The 21,215-nt window shown below is 39.1% G+C and overlaps 1 protein-coding gene across 1 annotated transcript in view; it reads left to right on the forward strand.

Moving 5' to 3' along the window:
* Nucleotides 1–21,215, forward strand: part of ADGRB1 (adhesion G protein-coupled receptor B1) — a gene marked incomplete in the record, with an annotated part of 698,266 nt that overhangs the window by 636,828 nt on the left and 40,223 nt on the right. Inside the window, 2 exon segments of the mRNA XM_073629372.1 lie at nucleotides 8,040–8,138; nucleotides 9,807–9,887. Of these exon segments, the coding sequence (XP_073485473.1) occupies nucleotides 8,040–8,138; nucleotides 9,807–9,887 (180 nt within the window).

Genomic DNA, 21,215 nt, shown 5'->3' on the forward strand with positions numbered 1-21,215 from the left:
AGGGCTGTAATTTTATTTATAGATCGTGATTAGCAAGGTGCCAACATCCCCAAAAAATATATTCAATTTAGAAGCATATACCAGAATTGGACTTTTTAAGTACCAAATATACAAAACAGTTCAATAAAATATGTTTTTATTTACAGCATTGCTTAAAATCACAAGAATTTAAAAAAAGAAAATTATTAATATTTAACTTATCCATCAGGTCAAAGCATTTATATTAGAACCTCCAGATATAACCTCAACATACCCCATGGATCAGCTAATTCATATTGTATAGTTTACCACAGATACAATCATACTAATGGCAACATTTATATCATAGTAGGTGAGGTCGAAAAAAGACACAAGTCCATCAAGTCCAACCTATGAAACTATCCATTCATACAGTGCTGGTTCTTGCAGTGGTGTGAGGGCAATTCTCCTCACATTTCCCAGATTCAAAGATCTGCTTCATCAGGAGATATATCAGGACCCACCACCCCCAAACTGATCCCACAAAGTTGGGAGCATGAAATTGTCCAAAATGTCTTGGTATGCTGATGCCTTAAGAGTTCCCTTCACTGGAACTAAGGGGCCAAACCCAACCCCTGAAAAACAAGCCCGCATCAAAATCCCCCCCCCCCCCACCAAATGATTTGGAGGGGTGGCCCAATACTTTTGGCAATATAGTGTGGATGAGAGTCCTTGTGGACGGCCTTCCCAGAAGAGTTGAAGCTGTTATAGCTGCAAAGGGTGGAGCCAACTCAATATTGAACCCTACGGACTAAGACTGGGATGCCATGAAAGTCCATGTGTGTGTAAAGCCAGGCGTCCCAATACTTTTTGGCAATATAGTGTAAACTTTGACGTCATGTAAGTGTTCAGGTCCATCTTGCCTAAAAATTAAAAATGAATAATCTACAATAAAATTAAACTCTTCTATGGAATTGGATCATTGTATCTGGCAAACACCTTGAGAGTGAAACTCTGCAAGAATCAGCTCTGTATGAAAAGCTATAAATGTTGCCGTTCGTCGGACGGTATCAATGATAAACTTTATAAACACGAACAATCTGACCAAGGGTGTTTTCGGGTTGTTTTAGGAGTTTCTCATATAAATGTTTTGATATAGTGGATATGTAGAACATTAAGGGCTTTCTTTTATATTTCTTTTATCTTTCTTTTATAAAGCTTTCTTTATTTTCTTTTGTGATTTTAGACTTTAACAAAATGTAATTTGTTTAGTTACGTTTATGTTTGGTATATATTTCTAGATTGAATACTTTTTTCTATTGGTGTAACTAAATGGACGTCAATCTTTTTTTTTTTCTTTAACCTAACTACCTAAGCCTTTAAATTAAACAAGGGACATCGGTACACCGGGTCCGTGACAGTTTTGAGCCAGTAAACATGTGTTTGTTGACTAATAGGCCTGGAAAGATGAGACCTTGGCTGTCAAGGTTATAAATATCAGCTGAAGAGGGGCCAGGGTGACGTGGGAAGCTTGCTTTTCTGACTATTCTTCCATCAATAGAGGGGCTCTATCTACATCACCACTTGTTAACAACTTACACCATTGATTTTCCCATTAGGATTACTAAACTCCTTCTTCATAAGCTATTTATATTTGAAAAAAAAATGTTTTTTTTTCTGATATAGTTGAACAAAACAGTGTTCTTAGAACTGTTTATAAGGACTCTTTCAAAGCATTGCGTCTTTTAAAGTCTGAAAATAAGACAAGACCCGACGGCTCTTTGCAAGTGTGGTGGGAATGATGACGTGGTAGTCATCAAGAACTTGTTGGACTCTAGTGCATTGGAAAATCACATTGCCTGAATCCTAACATGGAGCCCTGATCAAGATAATGTATATAAGGCCCCTTTCACACATGCGGACAGTATGTCCGTATTTCATCCATCCGTTTTCGGATGAAATACGGACATACATGCATCCCTATGGGATAGCGGGTGTCAGCGGATGTACATCCGCTAACACCCGATGTCGTCCGCCTCCGCTCTCGTCCGATTCTGCGGACGGAAGAAAATCCTATTTTTCTATCCGTCTGCAGAGCGGATCGGATGAACACGGACAGACAGTCCGTGTTCATCCGATCCCCCATAGGGGAGAGCGGAGATCTGACAGGGCGGTCCCTGCACAGTGTGCGGGTCCCGCCCTGTCATCTGCCTGCTCAGCTGGGGAAAGCGGAGCGATCCCCGCTGAGCAGCGGATAAACACGGGGCGGATCAACACGGATCCGTCCCGTGTGAAAGGGGCCTAAGAGCAGTTTGTTGTTTGACTACGGCTCCACGACTGATGCCTCTTGACATCATCCAGACCAGTTATTCTCAACCAGGGTTCTTTGGAACTCTAGGGTTCCTCCAGAGGTTGCTAGAGGTTCCTTGAATCCATGTCAGGTTTTTGCTGTTATCTGGGGATCCGCTACAGAGATTTACCCTCACTTCCTGTCCCGAGACAGGAAATACGGGAACTCTTAAAAAGCAACACAGACAAAAAAAAATGCTTTTTTAAGTAGCGATTTAATACTTTGCTGTTTAATTTACATCACAATGTACCAACATCCCATTTGAAATCTTCAAAGTCGTAGAGAGAAGATTAGAAGGGGGCATCCCCCAAAAACAGGTACTTACCACCATCGGCCCAAGTCATTGGAGGGTCTTTGGAGGGAACCTGAAGGCATTACTGGGCCCAATAGGGAGTTGTGACTTGGTGTACACTAGCAGTGATTCACATGAAAACATCTGAAATGGGATCTTTGTGAATAAACATTGTAAGGTCTAAGGTCATCCACCAGGATTTTTTTGGGTAGCATGTGGGACGCCTTCAAGCATGACGTGGTAGTCAATTAAATGTAAGAACTTGTCGGACTGTAGTGCATTTTAAGATCACATTGGCTGCATTCCAACCTGGAGCCCTAATGAGGATAATGTATGTAAGGGCAGTTTGTAGTTTGACTATTGCTCCACCACTGAAGACTCTTGATATCATCTAAACCAGCTATTCTCAACCAGGGTTCTGTGCAAACGCTAGGGTTCCTCCAGAGGTTGCTAGAGGTTCCTAGAACCCATGTTAGGTTTTTGCTGCCATCTGGGGATCCACTATTGAGATTTGCCCTCACTTCCTGTCCCGGAGACCATGGACAGGAGGCAAGGGAACTCTCCAAAAGCAACACAGTTAGGAATAAAAATGCTTTTTTCTTTAATAAAGATAAATTACTCCAATGTTTAATTCACTTCAGGATGTGCAAATATCCCTTCAAAATCATGGAGAGGAGATTAGAAAGGAGCACCCCCAAAAAAGAGGTACTGACCACCATCGGCCCAAGTTATTGGATGGCCCTTGGAAGGAACCTGAAGGGATTGCTGGGCGTTGTAATTGGGTGTGCACTAGCAGTAATTCACAACAAGACACCTGAAATAGGATCTTTATGAATAAACATTGCAAGGTCCAAGGTCATCCACCAGGATTTTTTTGGGTAGCATGTGGGACGCCTTCAAGCATGACGTGGTAGTCAATTAAATGTAAGAACTTATCGGACTGTAGTGCATTTTAAGATCACATTGGCTGCATTCCAACCTGGAGCCCTAATGAGGATAATGTATGTAAGGGCACTTTGTAGTTTGACTATTGCTCCACCACTGGACTCTTAACATCATCTAGACCAGCTATTCTCAACCAGGGTTCTGTGCAAACCCCAGGGTTCTTCCAGAGGTTGCTAGAGGTTCCTAGAACCCATGTCAGGTTTTTGCTGCTATCTGTGGATGCACTATTTGCCCTCACTTCCTGTCCCAGAGACAACGTGTTTCACCAAACAGGAAGCAAGGGAACCCTCCAAAAGCAACACAGTCAGAAATAGGAATGCTTTTTTGGGTAGGGATAAGTTACTCAGGATGTACAAACATCCCATTTGAAATCTTCAAAATCATGGAGAGAAGATTAGAAGGGGGCACCCCCCAAAAACAGGTACTGGCCACCATCGACCTAAGCATACACCAGTTCATGTGCTGATCTCAAATCCCTCTGGTTCAACTGGGCCTCTTGATTATCTTGTAAACTCTTCACATACTACGGCCCTGCAGCCCTTCTGATGATCCACCAGGCGATGGACATATATCTACACAACAAGGAAAGAAAGGAGAGAGCGCACCGCTGCCCTAGTGTGATACAGCTTATTAAAACATATGATAAAAGTTCTCAAAAGTTCCACTCACATTTGTAAGTAAGATGGCAGGCATATAATCCATGCGTTCCCTCTCCTAGGTCATTTTCCTTCTCTCATCACTTGGAAGAAGCAGGCCAAAGCTGGAAATGTTCACTGTACAACCTTAAAGTGGACCTTTCAGTCATTCTGCAAACCTTCCCTTCACTCTTCTGCCATTCTGTCCAGCAACCTTAGTCCTTTGTAAACTCCAACCAGGTCTCTTCACTATTGCAAAGGGAATCAGAGGGGTGCGGGCAATTGGCCACCATCAGCTCAAGTCATTGGATGGCCTTTGGAGGGTACCTAAAGAGATTACTGTGCCCAAAAGAAAGTTGCGACTGGGTGTGCACTAGCAGTAATTCATATCAGGACACCAGAAATAGGATCTTTATGAATAAACATTGTTAGGTTCAAGGTCATCCACAAGGTTTCTATAAACAGAATCATTTCAAGGCACCAGGACAGTAGGTGTTTTTTTGAGGGTGCCCCCTCCTCCTAATCTTCTTAATTTATAAATGTAGCTATAAATATGTACTTAAAAGATTCTGCTAATTGTTTTGTATGCTTTGAGTTTTTTTAGTAGAGTAGGGGATGTTTAGAAGCCCTGCCAGTTTGTTTTTGCTGTCTGTGGCCCTAATGCAAATCTCCCCTGGTGAAATGGTTGTCAGTAGGACAGGCGGTGAGAGGAAATCTCTTTAACGGAGCCCCAGATTCAAATTCACCCCATCCAAAACCAAGAAAAGGAAAACGTTTTGACTGGGTTTGCACTTTTTGAATACATTAGACTCCAGGGGTATGTTATACATCCTACATGCTAATTTCCGTGGTCAGTTTTTGGTCTTCTGTGATAGTATTTTTTTTTTTTTTTGCAGTTCTAATGTTGGCTTTGGTGTTACCTTCACTGCTGCCTATACACTAGAAACATTTTGACAATTTAATTTAGCTTATGAACCTACCACCAATAGCACCTATGAATATTTAGTAGGTTGCCTTGATCTTTTCAGTAATGTTTCAAAGGTTACCTTGTTTCATTTGATCTCCTTTATCATTCAAAGCTCAAAATTGCCACCGACTGTATTGGCAGGATAAGGGCCAGGGAAATTGTATGCCATTGTACATTTTTCAAAGGACACACATTATTTGTTGCTTGCCGATGACCATAAGGCAATATGTAAGATATTAAAAAATGGAAATCCAAACTGTTTTCCAACCAAATATGTTCCAAAATGTAACAATTCCCTGTAGATTGTGATTAAGTGCTAGATATTACATTATATGAAATGTAGAATAAAAGGAAGTTGTTTTACCGCCATGTTTACAAGAGGCCAGCATCCAATAACTGGGGTATTGGGTTTTTAAACCCTGCCTGTTGACAGTTCCACCATATTGAACCATTGGGTGGTCACTTTTATCCTGTCAATAAGTCTCTCAAGAACGAAAAAAAAGAAGTTTGGGCAAATACCCAAAAACCTTCCTGTTATTTTACCTGAGGCTTACAATATATTTACATCATGTCCCAGGAATCCTTGCTCGGAAATATCTCTTTTCTCGTTGGGCACAATTACCACCCATGTTTATCATTTAGACCAGGTGAACATTCAAGTCTGGCAGATTGGGATTGGAGTATCCTCGCTCTGATCTACACAGTTGTAGAAAAGATAGATATCCTTTGAAAGTCGGTTATATCCACCCATTGGGTGAGCGGATCTCAGCAATTTAAAGATTTGATCTCATTTTGCACATTTTGGAATCCAAGTTGTGAGTTGAGTGCAACGTAACGAGGCAGTTAGGCAAACCCTGAATCATGTACATCTTTGATTATGTTGGTTTTGTCACCTATACTGAACCCTGATTGGACAGACCATGGATACTTTTTAATTCACTTCGTAAATATTAAATAGAAAGTAGCAGTTAACCATGAGCGCGTTGCTGATTTCCTGTTAGGGGAGCAATCAAAAAAAGCTTTCCATCTCTACAAGACACCATGTCTTTTTTTTCCTTAATCCTTAGTGTGTTTGCCAAATTGTAGAAAAAAAAAAGTGTCTTTGTTTAACCCCTTCACTCCTGAGAGCCTCCTACAGACTCTGTGAGAAAGTCCACGTTCGTCGACGACGTACAACAGTGCCCTTAACATTGAGCATTGACGTGCTTTTGTGTTCCTAAAATTCCGGGAGCTCGGGGAAGGGGAAGCTCTTGAAACTCATGCACACTTTGTATTCAGCTACAGTTCACATCCCTGAACTTCTCCATTTTGTTTATTGGGAAAGCTTTTTAATTAAAAAGTTTAAGCTCCACTAAGGGTTTGAAAAGGAGCATTGTTTGTTTGAAATTCCAAGAAGTGCAGTCATTATTTGGCTCCTTTTGACGGGCTCTGTTCGAACAGGCTAATTACTCAGGGGTGAAGGGGTAAACGGAGCATGGGGCACCAGTTTTTTTTTTTTTTGTGTGTGTTTTCGAGGCACTGGAAAGACGCAAGAATCACTTTGTTCATGATATGGTTTAATATAGAAGAGACTGAGCATTAACTGTTGTTTGCAAGTCATCTGTTTTACAAGACCATTCAAGCCTGGGAGGAACAAATAACACAGAGACTTAAAAGGCGGTGTTCATGTTCCCATCTTCTTTGGATGGAATGGCATTGTGTTATGTACAGAATGGAAATAGACTTTGGTAATCAACAGATGAGAAACCATTTCTTTTATGATCTGTTGAGAAGAAGCCCTCAAAACCATTGACAACTTTTTGGACCATAAATACAGGGTATTATTATGAACTGTTTGGCTGCATCTGTTGGCCATTGGCTCATTTAACAAATTTGTTGTCTTTGCTCTAAATCAGGGATATGCAATTAGCGGACCTCCAGCTGTTGAAGAACTACAAGTCCCATGAGGCATAGCAAGACTCTGACAGCCACAAGCATGACACCCAGAGGCAGAGGCATGATGGGACTTGTAGTTTTGCAACAGCTGGAGGTCCACTATTTGCATATCTCTGCTCTAAATGAAAACGTTGATGGGAATAAGGTGACACATTGGTCTCTTCCATATTAATATCTTAAGGACCTGGGAAGGGTGAGCAAAAACCTTTGCTATAATTTTCTGGAGATCTTGAAAGATCCCAGAACTTAAAGTGGAACTAAACATATTACATGCCCACATTTATCAAGACATCACCATTGTTGTTTGTAGCATTAATGTTCTGACATAACCTTCCATATTTTCTTTAAAAATAAACAAAATAAGGAGTTTAGAAAGTGGTTCACTAGAGTGTTCCTTAAAAGTATGAGGATATCATCTGTGAACTCCAGAGTAACTTTTATTATGCTAAGTAAATTTACAAATTAATTTACAAAATCCAAAGTAAATTTATTATAGATTACTTTATAGTAAAGGTTTGGAGGGATTCTTTAGTACCCGTGTTAAGTGATTAACTAACTAGGGAGCCTAAAGACGACACTTTTTAAAATTAACTTTTGCTAGCTGGAAGTTACCTTAATAACTATTGATAAAAAACACAATAAACATGCATACCAAAAGAACTAAAAATATTGTCTATTATGCTACGCTACCTGCTTTTTTTTTTTTCAAATCAAATGTGGCTAAAAGTGTTAACCTAAAACAATTTAGGGCGGTGACCGATGATGGGTTACCATTAATGAACCAGGGCAACGACCAGCAAGCAAAAATTATTTTCTGAACAAAGAGAGGTGTCTTTGGTTTAGTTCTTCTTTAAGACTTATTGCTGGTGGGTTCTTATCTTTCTTTCTGTTTAAAAAAAAAAAGAAAAGTGAATTATATTTTTGATTTTGTTTCAGTATTTTTGATTTTAATTGCAGTCAGATGACAATGCCTCTTTACGGCATGACCCTCAAATGTTCCAAGTGCGGAGTTCTGTCCTCGGCAGAAGTGTCGGCCACAGCCACCAGTAATGCCATGTTAGTTTTTTTTCTAATTTCTGACTTATTTGCTTTCTCCTTTTTTCTTTTATTTGTATGTTTGTTTGAATTTTCTTTAGTTTCATGACTCATTACTCTTTTTTTTAATTTTATTTTGTTTTATTTGTTCTAATGTTTGTATGTATTTTTTTTTTGTTTCCGCTCAGCAGCTACACAATGTCAAATGCTTCTGTCCATTAACATCTATCTTTGGGTTCAGATGATGTTCCAAAAGATCTTCCATTGTATTTCGGCCTCTGCATTATTTCATACATAAATTTTTAAATTCGGCTACTCATTGTGAAATTAAGAAATGTATGGATCAATTACCTATAGATGTTTTGTTTTAGAGTAACTGCCACAGAATTCCTTGCTATGGTGCCCGCATGGTCAATGGCAGCTCTTGGGACTTCCTAGGTTGAAAATGTCATAGGGCTTTCATACACTCTTCAAGGCTCATTGGACGTTTTTAGCATCATAGTGGTTAACTTTTATTTATTTTTTTTTTTTTTTACTACAAAAATCTTTCTCCATCTTTTCCGTTTATTCATCTTTATGGTGTACAGTGTTTGGCAGTGATTGTGCATATGTTGGCTTCCCATGCGTGTGAATGTCAAAGGATGTACATAAACCACCACAAAATTATATCTCCTCTTAGGACAGTCAAAGTTATAGTCAAGTTTTTTTTTGTTTTTTTTTCTTAGAATAGTTGAAAATAATTGTATACCATCTAAAAAGTTCTAAAGACTAATTTAAAAACAGCTCTAGAGATAATTAATTATTGTTACTATTAGTTTTAAAGTCTCATGTAGAATAGTGGAAGTTTAGTGTCGATTTTAGGATCTTAGTTTAATTACCATAAAAATAATTTTTAATAAAAATTGCCAAAAATTACATTTACATTTTTTTTTGGTTAAATTCAGGTATATCTTTCTTATTAACATTTATGTAATTTTATAATATAAAAAAGTGGTAGTTTTTAATCTAAATGGTCTGTTACTGGTTAAAAAGAAATCCTTATATGGAATAATTGTAACATAATTCCTACTATCTAGTTGTTACATTAATAACGCTAATACCGGCTTGTCTTCGTAGAGTCTTAAGAGATTAATTAGAATACCCTAAAAGGTTTATATGAGGGTTCTTCAAAAAGTTTTTGGACGCATTTTGAACATCCCTTGTATATTTGACTGTCTTCTCCGCCTCTTTATTCGGTTTAAAAAAAAAAAAAAAGAGGGTAAATCCTCTCAGCAAGTTCCTTTTTTTTTGGTTTCTATTCTATTTTTCCCACTATTTTTCTATGAACAGAGAAATTGATATTAAGATAGTCTAAAAGGTGAAGTGATTTGCTTGATTCTTAGGAAACAGGAAAAATAAATGAAAGGACTGAAGTCATAGAATAAATTCTATTTTTAAATTTTTAAATGTTCATGAGTTTAGATAAAAAAAAAAAAAGAAGAAAAACAGAAAATGTATTCTACATTTTGTGTCTTAGTGAACTTTTTTATGTATTTTTTATTTTTTTTTTTTTTAAGTAATTTAGCACAAAAAAAAAATTGAGCTGCTTACTGCCCTGTGGATGTCTTTGTTGGGGTAGCATTCTGTCAGCGTCTTATATTCTCAGAGCTTTGATTATGCTTTTTTATGAAGTGGTGTTGTTTTTTACAGCGCTCTTCAGTTGGATAGTACAAACAAACAGAAACCTGTAGCTGAAGTGCATACTAAGTGCAAGCCTAATCGATGCAGAAGGTATGCGTTCTCTGAATGCAAGGGCTTGTGACGTGAATGAACATATGTGCGTCTATGTGTAAGGGTAGCCCTAATGGTCTCTATAGAGTACATTTATAGTAGGATACAAAAAAAAAAAAAAAATATATATATATATATATATATATATATATATATATATATATATATATATCCTTCCCCCTCTTCTAGGAGCTGCTGGTCTCTTATTAAAAGTGTAGGTGTACTTAACAAACTGGCAACCAGTGCCAGGACAAGGTCATCTAGAGTCCAAGGGGGACATGCCAAACCGTGCCCCCCCCCAGATGTATGAGCATTGTGAGTCAGCAAAAATCCCCCCTCCCAAAAAATGGAGCATCTAATGGTTATCCCCTAAGCATAAATCCCCCCTCCTCCTGTACAAATCACACCTCCAGCACAAATCCTCTACCCCTCAAATTGCCCCTCCGATTACACCCCCACACTCAAAATCCCCCCCCCCCCAAATTTCCTCTCCTAGCACAAATACCCCCCAATCATCCCTACTAGCACAACTCCCCCCCCCAAAAAAAAGAAGATCCCCTCCTAGCACAATCCCCCCCCCCTCTACCATATCACCTCTTCTAGCACAAACTCCCCCAATTTCACCCTTCTAGCACAAATCCTTTTCCTCCTTCCCTCTCCCAACAAAATCCCCCCCCCCCAAATTTCCCCTCCTAGCACAAATACCCCCCAATTCTACCCCTCTAGCACATATCCTCTTCCTCCATTCCCCCTCCCAACACAAATCCCCCTAAATCAACACTCCTAACACACCCCCCCCCACAAAAAAAGATTTCTTCTCCTAGTACACATCCTTCCCTCCACTCAAAATCCCCCTCCCAGCACACATCCCATCCCACCCCATCCCATCAACTTCCTCTACTAGCACAAATACCCTCCAATCATTCCTACTAGCACCCCTTCTAGCACAAATCCTTTTCCTCCATTCCCCCTCCCAACACAACCCCCCCCCCCAAATTTCCTTTCCTAGCACAAATACCCTCCAAACATCCCTACTAGCACAACCCCCCCCCCCCCCCCAAAAAAAAAGAAAATCCCCTCCCAGCACAACCCCCCCACCACCATAAACCCCCAATTTCACCCTTCTAGCAGAAATCTTTTTCCTCTATTCCCCTTCCCAAATTTCTCCTCCTAGCACAAATACCCTCCAATCAGCAACAGGTACCAGTCTACTTACTCAGACATGGATTCTGTAGAACAGTAGAAGGTGGCAGAATAGCTTCCTATGGATACTTAGTTATCACAATCTTCGCTTTCCCTAATCTCCTAAACAAAATTAGCGTGGAAGCTTTAAGCCAGTAGCTGTGGCCATTTTTAACTTCACCTGCATCTAATTCAAACATTTTATAATTTAATATTTGCAATATTTTCTACCCTTCTGTTTTTAAAACAATAGCGCATTATTATTCTTTTAATTAAATCTAAAAATATATTAATTTATTTTTTGTTCTTAAGTGAACCCTAGTTTCTTTTCATGAATGGTATCAAATTTATTGTAAGGAAACTAAGAATTAATTAAAAAAAAATGTTTTTTACTTGTCTTCTTAACTCTTAATATATATTGTAGAAATGTTGTTTTAATTTGGTTAAATTTAATTTAAATTTAATTTAAATTAATTTTGTCAGTTAAGACATGAAGAAATTAAAAGTGTGTGTATATACATTTATATATACAATTTATTATTTGTTTATACATACAAAAATTTGTAATGTCAACACATCAACATTATTATCTCATTGATCAACGCCATTAAAATACCACATACCGAGTAGATTGCCAGGAAACTGATGGCAATTCTGCCAGTTAGGATACCATTTCTTTACTATTTATTTATTTATTTTAAGGGTAACAAATTGTTCCATTAAATTTCCATATTCCATGAAAATTTATTAGGACAAGAACGTCTTAAAATTTTAACACAAATTAAATTATTATTATCCATTTTATTTTTTAGCCCAATTGCAACGAAATTCTATCAGAGAATGCCATTTTTTTTTTTAAAAGACAGTGAGCTGTCATTTTTAGGATGTAGGCTTTTAAATGCCAAAGGTGTGATTTTTTTGAACTTATTTGTATTTTGCTTTACTGAAAGTCGACTTTCAAAAAAAAAAAATGCATGGTCTGCATGCTTATTAATTCATGGCATGGGGTGACTGGGTCAAAACTGAAATCTCCATTTGTAAATGTGATAAAAAAAAGAATCAAAGGATAGATTAGAATTGTTTATCATATTTATTACTGGTTTAATACACAGTATTCTTTTTTATATTTTGTATTTTGTTGTTCCGATGCAATATGTTTTTGAAATGGTTACTTTGCTTTTGAGGCCAATACAAGAACACAACAATGTAACAATTTCATCGATTTTTTTTTTGTTTTTTTTTCACTTGACCACCATATTTACTGATGGAGAAAATGGTGGCAATGTGGTCTTTGAAATTCTTCTATTATTTTATACAATCAACCCAGTACAGCCCACTGGAAACGGACACAATTTGTTTGAATTTTTTTTTTTTTTTACACAATTATAATGTAATGATATGATGTTTAGTTTTTTTTTTTTTTTGCGTTTCTTTATGTCTGGCTTCTCTGTGCAATTTTTACATTTATTCTTTGTCTCGGTGTAACAAGAGTCTCTAAAGCACTGGAATCAAAGGACATATATTACTTTTTGGGAATTTATTTATTTTTTTCTAAAAAAAATCAGTTGAATTATAGTTAGTGTGTATAATTTTGTTGCTTGTGGCAGTATTTTATGTTTAGTGTGACATTGAGGTTGTTACGTCCGTCTAGTTATTTTTTTTAGCAATGTCAGCAGTTTATGTTTTTTATTTTATTTTAGTGTAAACATCTGTTTTATATATATATATATATATATATATATATATATATATATATATATCTATACATACATGTATAGATACATATATATATATATATATATACATATATATATATATATATATATATATATATATATACATATCTATATATATATATATATATATATATATATATATATATATATATATATACATATATATATATATATACATATATATATATATACACATATATATATATACACATATATATATATATGTAACACAAAAGGATCCCAACCTGTGGTGGAAAATCTTAGGTGCTCACTTGTCATGACAATTGAAGAATTCAAGTAAAAAAGTTGTGAAATATCTATTTAATTTATAAATTTAATTTATAAAGACTGAGTTTTACATTTTTTTATTTTTTTAAATGGTGCAGTTTGGTACCATTCGCACATTTTTTTTACATAATGGGTTAATAATTCCTGTTTGATATTTGGTGTAATATGGAGGAGGTCTTTATCAAGGGCCCACCCACAAGGGGGTAAAACTGGCCCCCCTGTACAGGGTTGGGGCCTAACAGTTCAATAGGGGGGGCCGGGCAGCTTAACAATGACAAGCTCAAGATCACAGCACAAGGATTGGTTTCAGGAATTGGGACCCCCCCCCATTGCTCTGATCACCTCCTCTCCTGTCCATGATCCTCTTCCCCCCTGCAGCTTCATTCGCGCTGTGTCCCCTCTTCCCCACAGCACTGCTGGCTACTCCTCTTCTTTTCCCCTGCTGGCTGTCGACTGCCCATACGGGGGGGATTAGTTTCAGGATGGAGAGGGAGGGGCCAGTAAACATGTAATTTTATTGGGCCATTCCTTTTCTGAATGAACACAGTGAGTGCTTGGTACCAATCACCACCCATGTGTTCTTTCATAACTGAAGCATGGTAAACTGTGTTCAGTTTATGAATGGACAAGGGAGCCTCTGTACAGAGTGCCTCCTGATCATTCTGCAGCGCAGCTGAGGCTGCAGAGAAAGGGTCGTGGATTTGTGTCCTTGGTCTCTTTCTCTGTCTCAAAAGTGAGACATGAGTGGTCTGTTTAGACTCCCGATATTTCACAAAGCACCCCCCCCACCACCCTCCACCACAGGGCTGCAAAAAAAAAATAAAAAAAATAAAAGAAATGATAAAAAAAAAGAAAAAAAAAACTTAATTAAGGGCCCAATCACTGACCACATGAATGAGTGGTTTGGAGCTGTGTTCTGGGCCTTACACCTGCACCCAAACACTAACCTAGGCGGGAAAGAGGGGGGCTTCAGGTAGGGTGTACAAGGCTCAGTAGTTTCTGTAAGATCTATAGTTTTGATAATTTTAGGATTTCATATCAGAAATTTAAAACTTTTCTTTAAGGATTCTTAATTCTTAAAGCTAGGGGAAAAAACTCTACTCCCTTAAACCCTCTGAAAACCAATCAGCAGTGTTGGTTTATCTCCTATGTCTGCTGTCCAGGTCCATTGCCAGCACTGTTTTCAGGTGCCGGGGACCAGTAATTTAGCTCGGTAGCTGTGCCCCATGCCTGCCGGCCGGCCCCTGTTGGTCCTCTTTTGCTGGCAACACCAATGAGACTCCATCTCTGGATTCTGAGAGGAGCGTTCTGCTGTATACCCAGTAGTAAGTGTCTACATCATGCAGTCAGTGATGTGAACACCTGAAGAAGGACCTCATTATTATTATAATACAGGATTTATATGGCGCCAACAGTTTGCGCAGCGCTTCACAACACGGGGGCAGACAGTACAGTTACCATACAATTCAGTACAGGAGAGATCAGAGGGCCCTGATCGTTAGAGCTTACTATCTAGAAGGGACGGTCAAGTGGAACAAAAAGGTAATAACTGACAGTGTGGGGGGATGATCAGATGGAGAAAATGAAAATACAGTTGTTAGGTGTGGGGTAGGGTAGGCTGCTCTGAAGAGGAGCGTTTTCAGGGATCATCTAAATCAGCTAAAAGCTAATAGAGTAGGATAAGGAGTTCCATAGGATTGGAGAGGCTCTGGAAAAGTCCTGGAGGTGAGCATGGGAGGAGGTGATGAGGGAGCGAGAGAGCAGGAGGTCTTGAGAGGAACGAAGAGAACGATTAGGTTGGTATTTAGAGACTAGGTCAGTGATGTAGCTGGGGGGGGCTGAGATGTGGATGGCTTTGTAAGTAGTTGTTTTGAATTTAATTTGTTGGGTGAATGGAAGCCAGTGGAGGGATTTGGAGATGTTGCGGAGGTTGAGGTGGCAAGATTTTGGACAGTGATTGGATGTGGGGTTTAAAGGTGAGTTCAGAGTTCAGGACAACACCTAGGACCTTGGCATGCGGGGATGGGCTTATAGTTGTGCCGCCTCATCTCCTGTATACAGAAGAAGAGAGATGTCACATAAGCGGAATGTCACATGACTGCGGAATTAGGTGAGTTAAAGGGCCATTGGGGTAGGTTCTTTATTTCTACGCTAGTGCTTAGTTGGGGTGTCGGGTGGTGGGTGATGGGGTAGACTGGAGTTCAGCTTTAAATCTAGGACAGAAAGTTACAGGCCACAGTAGATCTTTGGTTATTTCTTTTTTTTTTTTCCCTCCCCTCATCTTGACAGCCACTTCTAAAGCCTTCAATCATTCTCAGTACATATTTCCAGCTCCTCGATGGACATAATAGTGCAAATGGTGGAGAAATTGCAGGGTATGACAAGAGAATGTTTTTTTTTTAGCTGCATTTTAGCATTTATACGGCAGCAATCACCATTACCTGCCTCTGTCCAACTCACAATTGACACTGTTTTTTTTTTTTTCTCAGATGTTTCTCACACAATTGCCATTGTTAAGGTTGCCTGAGATGAGATGTCAAAAGCTATGATAAATAACTTTGCTGTCTCCTTCACTGCGGCATTAATAACGGTCTTTACTGATGTAAAATGTCCCTCGGCAATGGCTCTCACCCGCTGTGGATGGGCTGCTTTACTTGAGTGGCATAAAGATATCCAAAGATAATTGTCACGTACCTGATAGGAGAAGGATATGACAAGGGTGGCCTCCCTTGCATCTCCTGCCCAAGCACCGCTGGAGGTGAGACAGACAATGCCAAGGGACAGGAGGAACACGAGCGGCAGAAGATAATGATTTCAGAACCTCGGACTGGAGATGGTTACCAGGAAGATCTAGAACAGGGGTCTCTAAACTTTCTAAACAAAGGGCCAGATTACTGTCCTTCAGACTTGACGGGGGCCGAACTGTGGCCAGTGAGCGTAGAAAATGCCCTGGTGTAGGCAAAATACAGGTTTGATTGTCAGTGGGAGTAAGAAATTCACATAGCACCTGAGATCAGCGGAAGGAGGAATAGTGCCCTATTATTGGTATTGGTGGGAAGAATATTGCCAAGTTTTGGTATCAGGGGCGGTAATAGTGCCTAATCGTTGGTGTCAGTGGGAGGAAAAATGCCTCGTCGTTGGTGTCAGTGGAAGGAAAAGTGCCTTGTATGGGGAATAGTGCTCCAAGGACCAGATAAATGCAAGCAAAGGGCCACATCTGGCCAGCGGGTCACAGTTTGGAGATTTCACTAATTAGAAGAACATATGGCCAGAAGTGTCAGTCAAGGAATCAGCAAAATCATGAGGGAAACCAGCAGAAGTTAAGAGGAAACTCTGGTTGGGCCACAGGTTCAGCGTGGAACAGATCAGAGACAGTAGTGGGGTCACAGAGCGAGCCAGGGTCACCAATGAACAGGCAGCGCTGTGCTAAATCACAAACCAAATCAGTGTCATGAATGAAGCCGAGGTTAGGAACTAGTAAGCAGCAGCACAGAGCAGTTCCCAAAATCATGGTCAAGGGAGAGCGGGGTAAGTAACAGGAAGCATATTCAGCGTTCAGGTTAAAACATAAAGGACTAGCCAGAGACCAGTCAGCTGGGAACATCCTTTAAATGGGCTGTCTGGCATCAATACTGACTCTGGGCATGCACATGCATTTTTCCCATTTGTGGGAATAGGTACTGATGTTGGATGAGAAGACCTGACTCAAGATCAACATTTCTGTTCTTCCTAAAGGAGTTCAGTAGGGTTGAGGTCCAAAGGAGTTCAGTAGGGTTGAGGTCCAAAGCTGTTCAGTAGGGTTGAGGTCCAAAGCTGTTCAGTAGGGTTGAGGTCCAAAGGTGTTTAGTAGGGTTGAGGTCCAAAGGTGTTTAGTAGAGTTGAGGTCCAAAGGAGTTCAGTAAGATTGAGATCCAAAGGTTTTCAGTAGGGTTGAGGTCCAAAGGAGTTCAGTGGGGTTGAGGTGTAATGCCCTGTATACACGATAGGATTTTCCGACAACAAATGTTGGATGTGAGCTTCTTGTCGGAAAGTCAGACCATGTGTATGCTCCATAGAACATTTGTTGTCGGAATTTCCGCAGGTTCTCAAATTTTCCGACAACAAAACTTGTCTGAAATTCCGATCGTCATAAGTCCGACGCACAAACGTCCATGCATGCTCGGAATCAAGCAGACTATTGAACTTCATTCTTCTCGGCTCGTTGTATGTCACCACGTTCTTGACGTTCGGAATTTCTGTCAACATTTGTGTGACCGTGTGTATGCAAGACAAGTTTGAGCCAACATCCTTCGGAAAAAAATGTTGTTGTCGGAAAATCCTATCGTGTGTACATTGTGTGTGCATTAAGCTGTTCGGTAGGGTTGAGGTCCAAAGGTGTTTATTGGGTTGAGGTCCAAAGAACTTCAGTAGGGTTTAGGTCCAAAGGTTTTCAACAGTCTTGCAGTCCAAAAGAGTTTAGTAGGGTTGAGGTTCAAAGCAGTTTAGTAGCATTGATGTCCAAAGGTGTTCAGTAGGGTTGAGGCGAAAAAGAATTCAGTAGGGTTGAGGTCCAAAGGTGTTCAGTAGGGTTAAGCTTTGGAATCTGTGCAGGACACTCAAGTTCCTCCACACCAAACTGGTCAAACAATGACATCTTGGAGGGTGTCTGTGGGAATGTGTTGCCCATTTGTGAGGTCAGGTACTGATGTTGGGTGAGATTACCTGACTCACCATTAGGGTTCCAATTCATCCCGAAGGTGTTCAGTAGGGTTGAGGTCAGGGCTCTGTGCAGGATACTCAAGTTCCTCCACACCATACTTATGCATCCTTTAAGACTGAAGACACCTGATAGAAACATCACTAATGGGTGGCCTGACCCTATAAAATGAAGGACACACAAGAGATATATGAGTAGTAACTGGATTGACCCTTATGGTTGAAAGACACCTGAGAGTTGAGAGCTAAAGATCTGTGAGAGGACACTTCTGTAGGGTTTAGCCATAGGAATAATAATACATTTTAATGTACTTTTAAACCAGACAAACCTGATTTACGGGCTGTCATAAAGTCAGTTCCTTAAATGACACATACATTTATAGTTCAATCCTCTCGTAAATTGTAGAGAGGCCAGTAAAGGTTTTACAGCTCTCTCCAGCATTTTTTCACCCTTGTAGCATAAAAACATCCATTAAACCTTCTTCTATAAATCACAGGATGACAGTCTGAGGATTGTCATTTTGTTTTATCATTTTTTTTTTTTAGCACAATTCCATAAAAAAAGGTAGTAATTTTGTATCTTAAAGAGAACGTAGAACTAACCTGTGGGGTGCATGGAGTGCTTTCATCTCTGCAATACTTTTTTTGTTTAAATCAGTATTTTTTGCTAGAAAATTACACAAAACCCTCAAACATTATATATATATATATATATATATATATATATATATGTGTGTGTGTGTGTATATATATATATATATATATATATATATATTTTAGCAGAGACTCTGCAGAATAAAATGGCAGTTGTTGAAATTTTTTATGAAAAATTTGCGAAGATTTTTTTCAAAGGCGTTAAAAAAAAAAAAAAAAAAACACTTTCATGTAGTTGAATGCAAAAACCCCACAATATATAACCCAATTTTTTCGGTAAAGTATAAAAGATGATGTTACGCCGAGTTTATAGATACCTAACTATGTCATGCTTCAAAATTGTGCATGCTCATGGAATGGCGACAAACTGAGATATTTAAAAATTTACCATAAGCGACGCATTAAAACTTTTTACAGGTTACCAGTTTCGAGTTACAGAGGAGGTCTAGCGCTAAAATTATTGCTCTCGCTCTAACGTTCGTGGCGATACCTCACATGTGTGGCGCGAAAACAAAGTTTACTAATTAGTGCGCAACGTACGTATAAGTTTGCTTCTGTGAGTGAGCACGGAGGGGTGGGGGGCTCTTTACTTATTGTTATTTTGTATTTTTTTTTGTTACACGGTCCTTTTTATTTATTTATTTTTTTTATCAAGGAATGTAAACATCTCTTGTACTAGAAATACGAGATGACAGGTCCTCTTTATGGAGATCTCATGTAATAGAAATAAGAGATGACAGGTCCTCTTTATGGAGATCTCATGTAATAGAAATAAGAGATGACAGGTCCTCTTTATGGAGAGATCTCATGTAATAGAAATAAGGGATGGCATGTCCTCTTTATGGAGAGATCTCATGTAATAGAAATAAGAGATGACAGGTCCTCTTTATGGAGAGATCTCATGTAATAGAAATAAGAGATGGCAGGTCCTCTTTATGGAGATCTCATGTAATAGAAATAAGAGATGACAGGTCCTCTTTATGGAGATCTCATGTAATAGAAATAAGAGATGACAGGTCCTCCTTTATGGAGAGATCATGTAATAGAAATAAGAGATGACAGGTCCTCTTTATGGAGATCTCATGTAATAGAAATAAGAGATGACAGGTCCTCTTTATGGAGATCTCATGTAATAGAAATAAGAGATGGCAGGTCCTCTTTATGGAGATCTCATGTAATAGAAATAAGAGATGACAGGTCCTCTTTATGGAGATCTCATGTAATAGAAATAAGAGATGACAGGTCCTCTTTATGGAGATCTCATCTATTAGAAATAAGAGATGACAGGTCCTCTTTATGGAGATCTCATGTAATAGAAATAAGAGATGGACAGGTCCTCTTTATGGAGATCTCATGTAATAGAAATAAGAGATGACAGGTCCTCTTTATGGAGAGATCTCATGTAATAGAAATAAGGGATGACAGGTCCTCTTTATGGAGAGATCTGGGGTCAATAACACCCCAAATCTCTCCTATACCTTTAAAAGCATGAGATCAAAAAAATGTTGATCTTTTGCTTTAAAAAAAAAAAAAAAGTTTACTTCCGCCTTAGTTTGGAAGTGATGTCTTGACCTCCAAGATCATAGAGGTGATCTGGTCTCTGGCAACCTCTATGACCAGCCACGCAAACCGGATTGTTTCTCAGGTGCGCCCATAAAAACGGCAAATCCGAGAAACATCGGTTGAGTGATGGTGGGGGGGCATGGGGGGGGCACCCCTCCCACTGCTTCTAAAAGCAATCCAGCAGCTAATCAGCCACTTGGACTGCTTTCATGAGAAATCACAAGCTGAAAAAAAAACGGGATATGGCTGATATCTTCATCCATAACCCCGGTAAAAACCACTTCAAGGCCACAACGTATATATACATATTGTGTTTGGCAAGTGGATACATTTTAACATATCAAATTGCAGCCAAAGAGCTCCTGAAGAAGTGGTTCTCTTCCACGAAACATGTTAAGCCAAGATATGATATAAGATTTGGAACCCCCATAAGTGACATTTGAACGGTTAATGGCAGAAATCCAAATTTGGGGACATTGTCTTCCAACTTATAGGGTGCTATTTTGTTGTCTTTTATTTGATATGTATATTCTCAGGTTTATTTTATTTTTCATAAACAGATATTTTAAGCTCATACAATAAAATTGAGGATTTTATATATTTGTGTTTGTCTAAGTGTCTAAAATGTCCACGTATGTTTTCTCAATTTCTGTATGTGTAAAAAACACACACAAGGGGGTGCAAACTCCTTGTGCATTACCACCAAACAATATATTGAATCCCCAAAGACAAATGGATACTCACAAACGTATAAAAACATCAGGCATATAACATGGATACTTCAGGTATGGGCAGTGTCTCTATCAAAGGACCATCTGATTAAAAAACTAACGGGTTTCGGGAGACAAGCCCCCTTTCTTCAGACCTATCAGCTTTGAAAAAGTGGGCTTGTATCCCAAAACCCGTTAGCTTTCCAATCAGATGGTCCATTGACGGGGACACTGCCCAGGACTGAAGTATCCATGTTATATTTCCCGATCTGTGGAGGGCTGCACCTGGGGAAGCATTGCGCACCTAAACACCTATGAGAGTACCTTGTATTGAGTGCTGGAGTGTTTTTGAAGAGTTAGTAATTCCTGTATGAGTGCCTCAGCTGTGTGCAGTGAACGCCTCTTCCTCAGCGCTGTGTGTAGTGACATCATAGTAGTGGCATTATGATATGCACAAGTAACTGAAAACCAAAGGAAATACAACCCTGACCCAAAGAGCT

Source organism: Aquarana catesbeiana, linkage group LG05 (assembly GCF_042186555.1).
Source record: "Aquarana catesbeiana isolate 2022-GZ linkage group LG05, ASM4218655v1, whole genome shotgun sequence".
In the NCBI taxonomy this organism is placed as follows: domain Eukaryota; kingdom Metazoa; phylum Chordata; class Amphibia; order Anura; family Ranidae; genus Aquarana; species Aquarana catesbeiana.